Genomic DNA, 12,404 nt, shown 5'->3' with positions numbered 1-12,404 from the left:
TTTGGCCCATTCCTCCATGCAGATCTCCTCTAGAGCAGTGATGTTTTGGGACTGTCGTTGGGCTACGCGGACTTTCAACTCCCTCCACAGATTTTCTATGGGGTTGAGATCTGGAGACTGGCTAGGCCACTCCAGGACCTTGAAACGCTTCTTACAAAGCCACTCCTTTGTTGCCCTGGCTGTGTGTTTGGGATCATTGTCATGCTGACAGACCCAACAACGTCTCATCTTCAATGCCCTTGCTGATGAAAGGAGATTTTCACTCAAAATCTCTCGATACATGGCCATTCATTCTTTCCTTTACACAGATCAGTCGTCCTGGTCCCTCTGCAGAAAAACAGCCCCAAAGCATGATGTTTCCACCCCATGCTTCACAGTGGGTATGGTGTTCTTCGGATGCAATTCAGTATTCTTTCTCCTCCAAACACGAGAACCTGTGTTTCTACCAAAAAGTTCTATTTTGGTTTCATCTGACCATAACACATTCTCCCAGTCCTCTTCTGGATCATCCAAATGCTCTCTAGCAAACCGCAGACAGGCCTGGACGTGTACTTTCTTCTGCAGGGGGACACGTCTGGCAGTGCAGGATTTGAGTCCCTGGCGGCGCATTGTGTTACTGATAGTAGCCTTTGTTACTGTGGTCCCAGCTCTCTGTAGGTCATTCACTAGGTCCCCCCATGTGGTTCTGGGATTTTTGCTCACAGTTCTTGTTATCATTTTGACGCCACGGGGTGAGATCTTGCATGGAGCCCCAGATCGAAGGAGATTTTTCTCTGGTGTCCTTCGACAGCTCTTTGGTCTTGGCCATAGTGGAGTTTGGAGTGTGACTGATTTAGGTTGTGGACAGGTGTATTTTATACCGATAATGAGTTAAAACAGGTGCCATTAATACAGGTAACAAGAGGAGCCTCGTTAGACCTCGTTAGAAGAAGTAAGACCTTTTTGACAACTAGAAATCTTGCTTGTTTGTAGGTGACCAAATACTTATTTTCCACTCTAATTTGGAAATAATTTTTTTGAAAATCAATGTGATTTTCTGTTTTTCCCCCCCACGTTCTGTCTCTCATGGTTGAGGTTTACCCATGTTCACAATTACAGGCCTCTAATCTCTCAAATAGGAGAACTTGCACAATTGGTTGACTAAATACTTATTTGCCCCACTGTAGGTGAAACTGGCTTCTGTGGCTGAATTTGAAAAATAATAACTTGATAATTTGAAATAATTATGCATGGAAATGGCCATTCTGAACCAAATTTGTCTTTCAAGCACTGTTACTTTTGATGTTTTTGTGAAATGCCTCATGATAGCCTCCCAAAACTCAGTCTATGGGGTGATGATGCCTCAACTGTCAAATAGCATTTAAATTATGGACCCCAAACATGGCCTAATTGACCGATTAATGAAAAACACACTTTGTCATTTTGGCATTGCTACCTGAGAATGTTTTTGGGTCTATTCAAAGTAGGGCTGCAGCTATCGAATATTTTAGTAATCGAGTAATCGACTGAAAATTCTATCGATTAATCGAGTAATCGGATAAAACAAATATATTTTTAGGTGAAGAGCAATTATACATATACATGAGAAAACAAGACATTTCATGTAATCTTGAACCATTTTCAGTCAATCAATGTCTTTATTTTCGATGTATATTGTTGAAAACAGCCAACAATTGCATCTCAGATGTAACTAGAATAAAAAAAAAGACTAATTCACTGCTTTCACTCAAAAAACTTTTAGATCTTATTAATATATATATATATATATATATATATCTTACCTAAAAATGCCATTACGCTTGATAACACACATCACTTAAAAGTTAGGATTTTTTCCCACGTGTTTCAATTGAATTTCTCTTTGTGTCAAGCCATTTTTAAGTTCTAGTTAAGTTTTAAGTTAGTCTAAACTGTAAGTCCTGATAGGATTTTGAGTTTTTGCTGTGTTCAAAATAAATGTATGATACAGGCTGTATTGGAGCACATTAGGGACCAGTGCTACTTGGTGTTTTATCCAGCAATGACTACTGAGCTAAAATTGATAGTTAGCATGATTAAGTTTTTATTTTACACCCTCATCACTCCACAATGCTATGTTATGTTAAAGCCTGTATGTAAGACACGTTAGCCACGCATCGACAGTGGTCTTAATTAATTGAAACCTAGCCCTCCGCAGGGCTAACGTTCCGTGAGCTAGTAGCGACAGTAACGTTAATCTTATTTATTAGCGCTTAGCGCTCTTTATTAGCGCTTAGCGCTGTACTGCTTTAAGATGGCGGCTGTTTACAAACGCTGCCCAGACGCGGCCGAGTCTGTCATATGGCATCTAGTTCAACATACATGTGATCTCTATGAGACGCACCAGACGCTGCCTGTTACCAATGTAGCATTGTGCGGGCTAGTATTTAGCAACGTCGGCGTCGTTTGTGGTGGCTGTCGGCTGCGGTAAGTTTTTTTTTTTTCTTCCTCTTCCTCTCCGCACGTGACAGCGCGCTGTCCCGCATTAAAAGTAGTCCTAGCAAAACGTGATGCTTAGAGCTGTCAAAATAAACGATTACTCGAGGTGAATAAAATTACTCGGATCAGTTTTTAAACTCGAGTTACTCGAGTTGCTCGAGTACTCGTTTCAGCTCTAATTCAAAGTATAAATGTCATTGCTAAGTGAAATTGACTCAGTTTAGTGACTGAATGTTTGACACTTTGCGCTATTGGAAATTGTCAAGTGGCTAAGAGTGGGAACCTCTTGGTACCTCACGATACGATACGATTTGCGATACAAAGCTCACGATAACGATGGTCTGACGATATGGCGATACAACGATTATCGATACATTGGTCAGGAAATCATTCTAGGTTATTCTACAAACAACTAATAAACAGAAAAACAAGCTTTTGTTGTGAATTGGAATGAGTTTATCACTTGTAGACGTCCAATCCATTTGAACTGGGAGGGTGGCAGCGAATGAACGAATTGAACATCTATGGCCGGTAGTCGCAGCCAATGCCAGGCAATGACGTAATTTTGGGTCATTTAAGGTCATTTTCCTGTGTATTTTCAGTTACCTACTGTTGATTTTGGGGTATTTTATGGGTCACTTCCTGTTTATTTTGTTACAGGACAGGAAATGACCTGGGAATCACCCAAATGAAGAGGCAGTGACTCAAACTCAACAAAAAATGACCTGTATATGCCCTAAAATGAACAGCAGGTGACCTGTAAATGCCCTGAAAATCAGACAGAATGACTGTGAATGCTCCGGTTTCGAATGAACGAACATTTCCATTCTAAATGGATTGGGCGTCGAGCACCGTCAATCCAGCCTTAGAGTTAACTGAGACACTATTATGATGGAATATTTTGGTAGCAACTTGTTCGTTCATTTTTATTTTAGACATTGACACCTTTTTGAAACGATATCTCGATTTTTGGCCGGAGCATATCGATAACCTTATTGGGATACAAAGTATCACGATATATCACCATTTCGATATTTTGTCACACCCCTACAAGTGGCTGCTCTGAAACCAACTTCTCACATCACTCCTTTGAGTTTTTTGTCAAACAACCCCAACTAAATTTATCGCTGAACCCCCAAAATGTCTGAAAAGACCCTGACATGGCCCCTTAGAGTGGAAATAGCAAACTTTTGGTGTTTTTTGGCATATATGCTCTTTAGTGAGTTTAATCATACATACATATAGAGAAGACAAGATGTCATACTGCAAAGTGAAACTGAATTTTCAAAAAGCCGACATGTTTTTCTCCTGGTAATAGCCAAAGCCCATCAAATAGCTGCTCTAAATAGAAATTGTGTTGGTTTCTTGAGACTATTTTTCGTGGCTCGACTCATAGACATACCTACTTGTCCTTGAGGACTGAAATTGTCCCTCTTAGAGTGAAAAAAAGGTTGCCCACCCCGTTCCTTATAACAAAAAAGCAGAGCAGCCAACCAGGAGACTGTCCACCTGTTTACATATGCAGGCCTCTCAGACAGATGTTGAATAATTCATCCCTGCGGGCGGACGACATGCGTCTGTATTTGGGTTACGCTTCTGCGATGTGTGTGTGCGCCTTTTATCCCAAAATCCTAGGCTACTTTTGAAGAAGTAGGGCACAGAGTAGGCACAATACCAACATAATTTTCCTTCTTATGATCTTCTTTGTGGGCAACTTCCGCGGTATAGCTAAAATGTGTCATTACGGAAATAGCGGACATTTTCCAAATAATAAGCAAAAGAACAAATGGTCTGGTTCTTAAATATGTTGGTGCCTAAATTGTCCTCTGATTGTGGAATGACCCATAAAAGTGACGGAGAGCTTTTAGCAGGGCCGTATATCACCTCACTGGCGACGAGGTGTTTTGGTGAATCCCCCGTTTCCCCCTTTTTGCTTTTTCAGTGTCTGGTGCTTTTATGGCGCCCCGTGTCTTTACACCCAGTTGCATGCGACGCCCTTTTTGGGCCCCTAGTTGGACAACGCGGGCCGCGCTCCATCCATGCGTCAGGCGCCAATGCTCTCCCTTGCCATCCATCTTCGCTTTAGCTTTCAAATGGGCTGAACTTTACGGGGAGGTTTAAGTGCGTCTTAAAAACGCCTTCGGCAATGGAAAGCGGCGCCGGAGCATAAGATGGCTACATTTTGCTCTCAAGACATAATATTGAGTACATGTTTAGTTTCTGTTGAGCCCAGTGTTGCGTTAATGCGTTAGGGTTGCACAATATATTGAAAAAAATATCCACATTGTGATATTGACACGTGGAATACGTGTATCCCAAAGACTCATACAGTGGGGCAAGTAAGTATTTAGTCAACCACTAATTGTGCAAGTTCTTCCACTTGAAAATATTAGAGAGGCCTGTAATTGTCAACATGGGTAAACCTCAACCATGAGAGACAGAATGTGGACAAAACCCCCAGAAAATCACATTGTTTGATTTTTAAAGAATTTATTTGCAAATCATGGTGGAAAATATGTATTTGGTCAATACCAAAAGTTCATCTCAATACTTTGTTATGTACCCTTTGTTGGGAATAACGGAGGCCAAACGTTTTCTGTAACTCTTCACAAGCTTTTCACACACTGTTGCTGGTATTTTGGCCCATTCCTCCATGCAGATCTCCTCTAGAGCAGTCATGTTTTGGGGCTGTCGTTGGGCAACACGGACTTTCAACTCCCTCCACAGATTTTCTATGGGGTTGAGATCTGGAGACTTGCTAGGCCACTCCAGGACCTTGAAATGCTTCTTACGAAGCCAGTCCTTTGTTGCCTTGGCTGTGTAATTGGGATCATTGTCATGCTGAAAGACCCAGCCACGTCTCATCTTCAATGCCCTTGTTGATGGAAGGAGATTGTCACTCAAAATCTCTCGATATATGGCCCCATTCATTCTTTCCTTTACACAGATCAGTCGTCCTGGTCCCTTTGCAGAAAAAGAGCCCCAAAGCATGATGCTTCCACCCCCATGCTTCACAGTGGGTATGGTGTTCTTCGGATGCAATTCAGTATTCTTTGTCCTCCAAACACGAGAACCTGTGTTTCTACCTAAAATTTTTATTTTGGTTTCATCTGACCATAACACATTCTCCCAGTCCTCTTCTGGATCATTCAAATGCTCTCTAGCGAACCGCGGACAGGCCTGGATGTGTACTTTCTTCAGCAGGGGGACACATCTGGCAGTGCAGGATTTGAGTCCCTGGTGTCGCATTGCGCTACTGATAGTAGCCTTTGTTACTGTGGTCCCAACTCTCTGTAGGTAAATCACTAGGTCCCCCCGTGTGGTTCTGGAATTTTTGCTCCCCGTTCTTATCATTTTGACGCCTCGGGGGGAGATCTTGCATGGAGCCCCAGATCGAGGGAGATTATCAGTGGTCTTGTAGGTCTTCCATTTTCTAATAATTGCTCCCACAGTTGATTTCTATACACCAAGCGTTTTACCTATTGCAGATTCAGTCTTCCCAGCCTGGTGCAGGGCTACAATTTTGTCTCTGCTGTCCTTCGACAGCTCTTTGGTCTTGGCCATAGTGGAGTTTGGAGTGTGACTGACTGAGATTGTGGACAGGTGTCTTTTATACCGATAATGAGTTAAAACAGGTGTCATTAATACAGGTAACGAGTGGAGCCTCGTTAGACCTCACTAGAAGAAGTTAGACCTCTTTGACAGCCAGAAATCTTGCGTGTTTGTAGGTGACCAAATACTTATTTTCCACTGTAATTTGGAAATCTTTAAAAATCAAACAATGTGATTTTCTGTTTTTTTTTTCCCACATTGTCTCTCATGGTTGAGGTTTACCCATGTTGACAATTACAGGCCTCTCTAATCTTTTCAAGTAGGAGAACTTGCACAATTGGTGGTTGACTAAATACTTATTTGCTCCACTGTATGTATGCCTTTGACGATCCCATTTCACCAAAATTGATCGTGTAACTTTTTGGTTTTCATTGACATTGATAGACGTCCAATGCATTCGAAACTGAAGGGATGGCTGTTTATGCTTTGTTGTTGTTGTGCCAAATGAGAGTTTACCTCCAATTAAACAATTTTAACTAATTGGCTGCCATTGACAATAGTGCTGCAACGATTAATCGGTTAACTCGAGTATTCGATTAGAGAAAAAAAAGACTCGAATCAAATTTTGCTGCTTCGAGTATTCGTTTAATTAATGTGGCGCTGTAATGGTTTGTTTTAAAAGTATTTGAATTTAGTTGTATTGATTTGGGTGGATATACTGGCTTCTAGTCTGCCTCATTTCATGTGGCTGAATCCAGCTGCTCCCCTGTTAAGACCAACATAAGCTAAGTTTTTGTTTGAGCTAATGTTTTTTTAAAATGCACTTGTAATTTAGTTTATAGGTATATTTAGCCGTTTTTTTTGTGAGCATATGTGTTTTAACCATTTGTTAAAAATTAAAAAAAAAAAAAAAAGTTAGCATTTTATAGCATTTAAGCTAACAGACTTTTACTATGTAAGTTAGCCAATTGTTCTTTTGTTCTACATAGATCCTCATTTATTTATTTTTTTATACTGTTTGAGGCTCAGCGCAGGTATTTTAAATTTGTATGTTCCTTATTCGAATGATCTTGATTATGAATTCCTTGCCGTCTTAAAATGGATTTGACGTCTATCACTGTCAATGCTAGCTAAAGAGTTAGTTTTTGTTGTTGTTTTTTTTTCCCAACTGGCAGGTTCATGGTAAGTGTTGTTTAGTTTAAATGTGACACATAATAGATTAGCCCTAATTACAATTGTGCTTTAATTTTCATGCAATCCATATTTTTGATATGCTCATGTGATATTTTATACAGATTCATAAATTTTCACCCAGTACCAGTCTGACTTTTCAGTCCTTTGCATCGTTATATACGCTTTTCTGAGATGTTGCCAACATTTACCTTTCACTGATGAGTTTCACATATTGGAGCACTTTGGCAGCAGTGCATACAGCATATGTCACATCGTCCCTGTTGTTGGTCTCATGTGACCCCAGCTGTCTTAAACAGGGGGATAGCAGGTGTTATTTTGTGACATATTGCTACTTTGGGGCTGTTTTACGTGCCAGCAATGTATTTCACTTTGTAATAATTTTGCATTGTGCAAAAAATTTTTATTCTTGATTTGGGGGAAAAAAAAAAAAAAACTCTTATTTTTATATCATTTTTATGGATAAATAAATGTATAAGTGAATAAAAATATAATAAAAACAAAATAAATAATATTAAAATGATTAAAAACACAAATACACCCTGGTTAAGGCCAGAATTAATGCTGTAAAGTTGACACCCCCCCCCCCCCCCCCCCCCCAAAGGTCTCATTGCTTCAAGTGCGAAGCTCCGTCATCCGGGAGGGGCTCGGAGTAGAGCCGATGCTCCTCCAAATCAAGAGGAGCCATATGAGGTGGCTCAGGCATCTGATTAGGATGTCTCCTGGATGCCTCCCTGGTGAGGTATTCTGGGCACGTCCCACTTGGAGGAAGCTGCGGGTCCGACCCAAGACACGCTATAGAGACTGTCTCCCAGCTGGCCTGGGAACACCTTAGGATCCTCCAAGAAAAGCTGGATGAAGTGGCTGGGGAGAAGTGCGTCTGGGCTTCTCTACTGAAGCCGCGGCACCCATGGCCCGACCTCGGATAAGGTAACTTCATTACTTATTGACCTATCACTTCGTCATTCTTTGCGTAACGCCTTATCAGAGGGGTCCGAGCATCATTTAGTATAGCCGAAGACGGCACACGCTCATGTCGGATTTAAGCTTGGATTTTTGAAGAACTACGAAAGCTGTACTGCATACAAACAGGAAGGATTGTCTCAGGAGTGATTTGTTCGAGGATTCAAGGTAAATATTATATTTTTTCGTACCATGCGTGCATTTTGAAACGTTGTGGAAAAAAAATCAGTGGGAGAATGAGAACCGCTACGGCATTGGCGTCATTCTTCGGCATATGTACCGTGTTATGTCCTCTGGTCTTGTGTTGACTACTTTTTGGGTTTGATTTCTTTCTGGGATTGTACATTGTTCATCCGTCCACAGGATGTCGCTATTGTAACTCTGACTTTGCAGTTTTTCTTTGGTATTGCTGTTTGCGCTCGGCTTCCCCTAGTGGCGACTTGCTGTAAGCAGCAGGCAGAAAGAACTTTTTATTTCAGTTGGAAAAGAGGCCTTGAGGTGTTAAGACGTTGCACACCTCCTCTGCACCATACATCGTTGGGAACCCTTGACAAAACAAAATCTGTAAGTTTGTACGTTTTAACAATGGGTTAGATGTAATTATGGTGTGTCTATTCTGTTATTTTGTGTATAACATTTGTGTTTTATGTATGTTCCAGTTTTACCACACACACACACACGCGCACACGTTCACGCGAAGAAATAAATGAGAGGAAGGAGTTTGGGCCTCCATTTTTCTTTGTTGGTTTAGCTCGCTGCCAAAGTCGAGTAGCCATACGCTCGGCTGAGGGCAGAAGATACCGTATTGGCCCGAATATAAGACAGTGTTTTTTTCCATTGAAATAAGACTGAAAAAGTGGGGTTCGTCTTATATTCACGGTCTAGACATTATACCCATTCACGACGCTAGATGGCGCCAGATATCATTGAAGTGAGGTTGTGTCATGACAGATCTCAGCTACTCTCAAGTTTAACCAGTTTGCATTATTTTATTGCAATGTTTCTCCTTATTGAGATTTGTTTCAAGACTACAGTTAGTTACACCTTTGATGGTTAATGCAATTTTGTTGTTTTATCACAATAGATTGATTTACATTTCAAAAACGAGAAGCCATTCATTTACGAATGTGATTGCACTTTAGTTTACATATTTAAATGTTCAGATATTAACATTGGAATGAGGCAAAAAAACGTGCTTTTTCTCTCAAATATATTGTTATAAGCATGTTTCAGATGTACTGTAATTATATTCTGTATAAAAATTAATTTGGTGTTCAAAAAGTCTTTTTTTTCCAAACTTGAGTCTTGAAAAGAGGGGTCGTCTTATAATCAGGGCCGTCTTATATTCGGGCCAATACGGTACTTAAAATAGATGCGTAACTGCCCCTTTTTTTTGCTCTTTTAACAAAGAATCGAGACAGTTTTACGTCCATATCTATAAACAATTTAGTGATTTAAGCATTTATTCAAGAGTTTTGAACGGAAAAAGGCATTGTGGCAGCCCCCTTCTCATAACAAAGAGCTAACATAGCATAATTCTTTGACAGATTTAAGTAAATTCAAAACTGCCCGTTTTTTGTTTTGCTTTTAACCAAGAATCCATACTGTTTTATGTTCATATCTATAAAGAATTCAGGGGTTTAAGCATTTATTCACAAGAATTTCAACGTAAAACGCTCTTTGCTGTGGAGATGTGGTAAGGCGGTGTTTTCCGAAATTTCCAGGTTTGCGGTGAATCAGTAACAGGCACACTTTTGCTCAATAGACGATGTTTATTGATTAGAAAATGCAGAATCAATGAGATTTATTGATCACAATCCCACAAAAGCAAGCAAACCGATATCAAAAACAAGCAAACAAATGGTAACGTGATGCTAGATTTGAGTTTGTCAATCTCAGAATCCCCGCATTACGTTACAGCACAACTAGTCGTCCCTTAGAAATGAAAATCGCTTACCGTGACAAACGAGTGGGAAGCCAACAACACTCCAGTAAAGCGGCAAAAGGACAAAGGCCAGGCGATCCGTACGTGACCCGCTGGTAGACCTCACTGGTCGCCCGGAAATGTTCGGCTTTTGTAGGGACGCACCCCTCAGAGGCGGAGAGGCCAACTTCCGCCCCCAAGCGGCGCGGCCCCGTCAAATCACAAACATTTAAGCTACTTTTGGTTCAGCCCCCTTGAAAAAGGGCTTTTCACATGGGACAAATGAGTTGTGCTGCAACAGATGCCAACAAATGGTAAATATTATGGGTGCAAAACAAGTTATCTCTATGGGACCCAGGCGTGTAATTATGGGACCCAAGTGTGTCCAAACAAGTAATCTCGTGAGATTCTCAAGCGCGTCTCCTAACTATGGGAACAAGGTGAAAAACAATAGAAGTTGTTACAATCTATGTCACAGAAGCAATCATACATCACAAAAGCATAATGTAATATTTTCCCCTATCAGCCGGCGCCACAGTGAATATAAAGATGAGCCGCACATTCGCCATATTTACGAAATAAATACTACCTGCACAGTTTCTTTTGCTCTTAACCAAGAATCGAGACTGTTTTATGTCCATATCTATAAATAATTCAAGGGTTTAAGCATTTATTCACAAGAATTTTCGCCAATCCGACTGGGAGAGCCTGACAGCGATGCTGCCAGACGTCTAGCGGCGTCAATGGCAGCCTTAGTTAAATTGGTGCAACCCTCCAAAGATGCATGTTGTTGGCGATAACGTCAATATCGTATGTGCGTCTGTACCTAATGAAGTGTCCCTCATGCAGTGTAGCCAGTCAGCCGTGAGAGGGCGTGAGGCAGACCCCCATGCACCCGCTGCAATCGCAGACAAATAGGGGCACGCGGGAAGGGGGCGGAGGTGCCGATGTGGTGGTGGAGTGAGAGAGTCTCACACGCGGAGAGGGAGAAGTGGAAGGCTGCGTGCTGCGAGGAGTGCGTTTGGACGTCGTGGATTATACGTGCGTGGGCAGGATGCTTGGAGTTTGGTCGCACGGTTGCTGGATGTATCGCAGCATGCTTCTTTCAGCGTGCACCTAAACGCACCGTCTATGTTGATGTGGATCTTCATTTAAAAACAAAAACATCATCCCTCGTCTCTTCTTACGCGTGATGCTGGGAGAAAAGTTTGGGAGGAGACGTAGAAGAATCCCCCCCTCGACACCACCAGCAGAAGACCCCCGTGTGAGTATCCCATGAGCCGCGCACTTCTCCTTCCAGTCCCACTTTTTCAGCGAGACCCTCTCAACTTTCCAGGATGACTTGAGGAGTCGTCGCTGAGGATCCAAGGTGCAGCCAAGACGACGGTGGAGGAAAAATAAATAAATAGAAAAAAAGTCTCAAACCTTCAAGAAGAGAAATCGAAGCTCTATGATGGCAATCAAGTGCGGAGCGATGGAGGTGCTGATCCTGACCGCGCTCTCCTGGATGTGCGTTTGGGCCGAGGAGAAGATCATCTTTGACAGGCACTCCGTCTATTGGAACAGCTCCAACCCCAAGTGAGTGCGCATGCGCGTTGTTAATTAGCGCTAATTAGAGTGAATCTTAATCCCGAAATTGGGATACCTATTGCGTAATTATGAAAACAAATTCTGGGTGTTCTGGAAAATCTAGTATTACAAATAAATTTTTTTAAAAAAACATCACTGATGCATTTCTCATAATGAACTATTTATGAGGCTTAATATGAAACACAACACTTGATTTCAACACTTGCCTATTCTATTCATTGGTGTCCAAACTGCAGAATCGGGGCCATTGTGTATACTGTGGCTCAATTTTTCATGGGCTGTCGCATGTTGTAAAAATAAAATTACTTTTAAAAATGTTCAAATAAAATTATACTTAGCGTTATGTACAGTTGCCACAAATAATTATTTTAATAGTTGACTATGCAGCGATATTTGCGTGATTCATCGACATTGGCTCATATATACATTACATATTTACTCTATCATTGCTTACCCAAGCGAAAGCAGATGTTTTTATAAATATCTAATTTTGATTTATTACAAACTTAATCATCTACTTTTTTGAAGACTACTGAAGTTAGAGAATATTTACATTTTTTACTATTCAGAATTTTGAAAATAATTGTAAAATAAAAGTAATTTAAAAAAAACTTAAATTATCTAGAAATTAACTAAAAAAAAATACATTTATGTGAGCAATGTCTCTAAATTATTCAAGTATCAATTTAGTTGTCAATAATTGACTAGTAATCAATTAATTGATTAT

The 12,404-nt window shown here is 40.8% G+C and overlaps 1 protein-coding gene across 2 annotated transcripts in view; it reads left to right on the top strand.

Annotated features, from left to right (window-relative positions):
- The first annotated feature begins 9,920 nt into the window (after positions 1-9,920).
- The window catches only part of efna2a (ephrin-A2a), a 208,554-nt gene continuing 206,070 nt past the window's right edge, over positions 9,921-12,404 (top strand). The window contains exons 1-2 of one of the 2 annotated variants that reach the window (XM_057860471.1): positions 9,921-11,351; positions 11,424-11,665. In XM_057860471.1, the coding sequence (XP_057716454.1) occupies positions 11,538-11,665 (128 nt within the window). In that variant the 5' untranslated portion in view covers positions 9,921-11,351; positions 11,424-11,537. The remainder of the gene's footprint in view (positions 11,352-11,423; positions 11,666-12,404) is intronic. The other variant, XM_057860472.1, reaches the window with a different exon arrangement.

This window comes from Corythoichthys intestinalis, chromosome 15 (assembly GCF_030265065.1).
Source record: "Corythoichthys intestinalis isolate RoL2023-P3 chromosome 15, ASM3026506v1, whole genome shotgun sequence".
NCBI classification, from domain to species: domain Eukaryota; kingdom Metazoa; phylum Chordata; class Actinopteri; order Syngnathiformes; family Syngnathidae; genus Corythoichthys; species Corythoichthys intestinalis.
The sequence above is the reverse complement of the archived record's forward strand: the minus strand, read 5'-3'. Positions and strand labels throughout refer to the sequence as shown.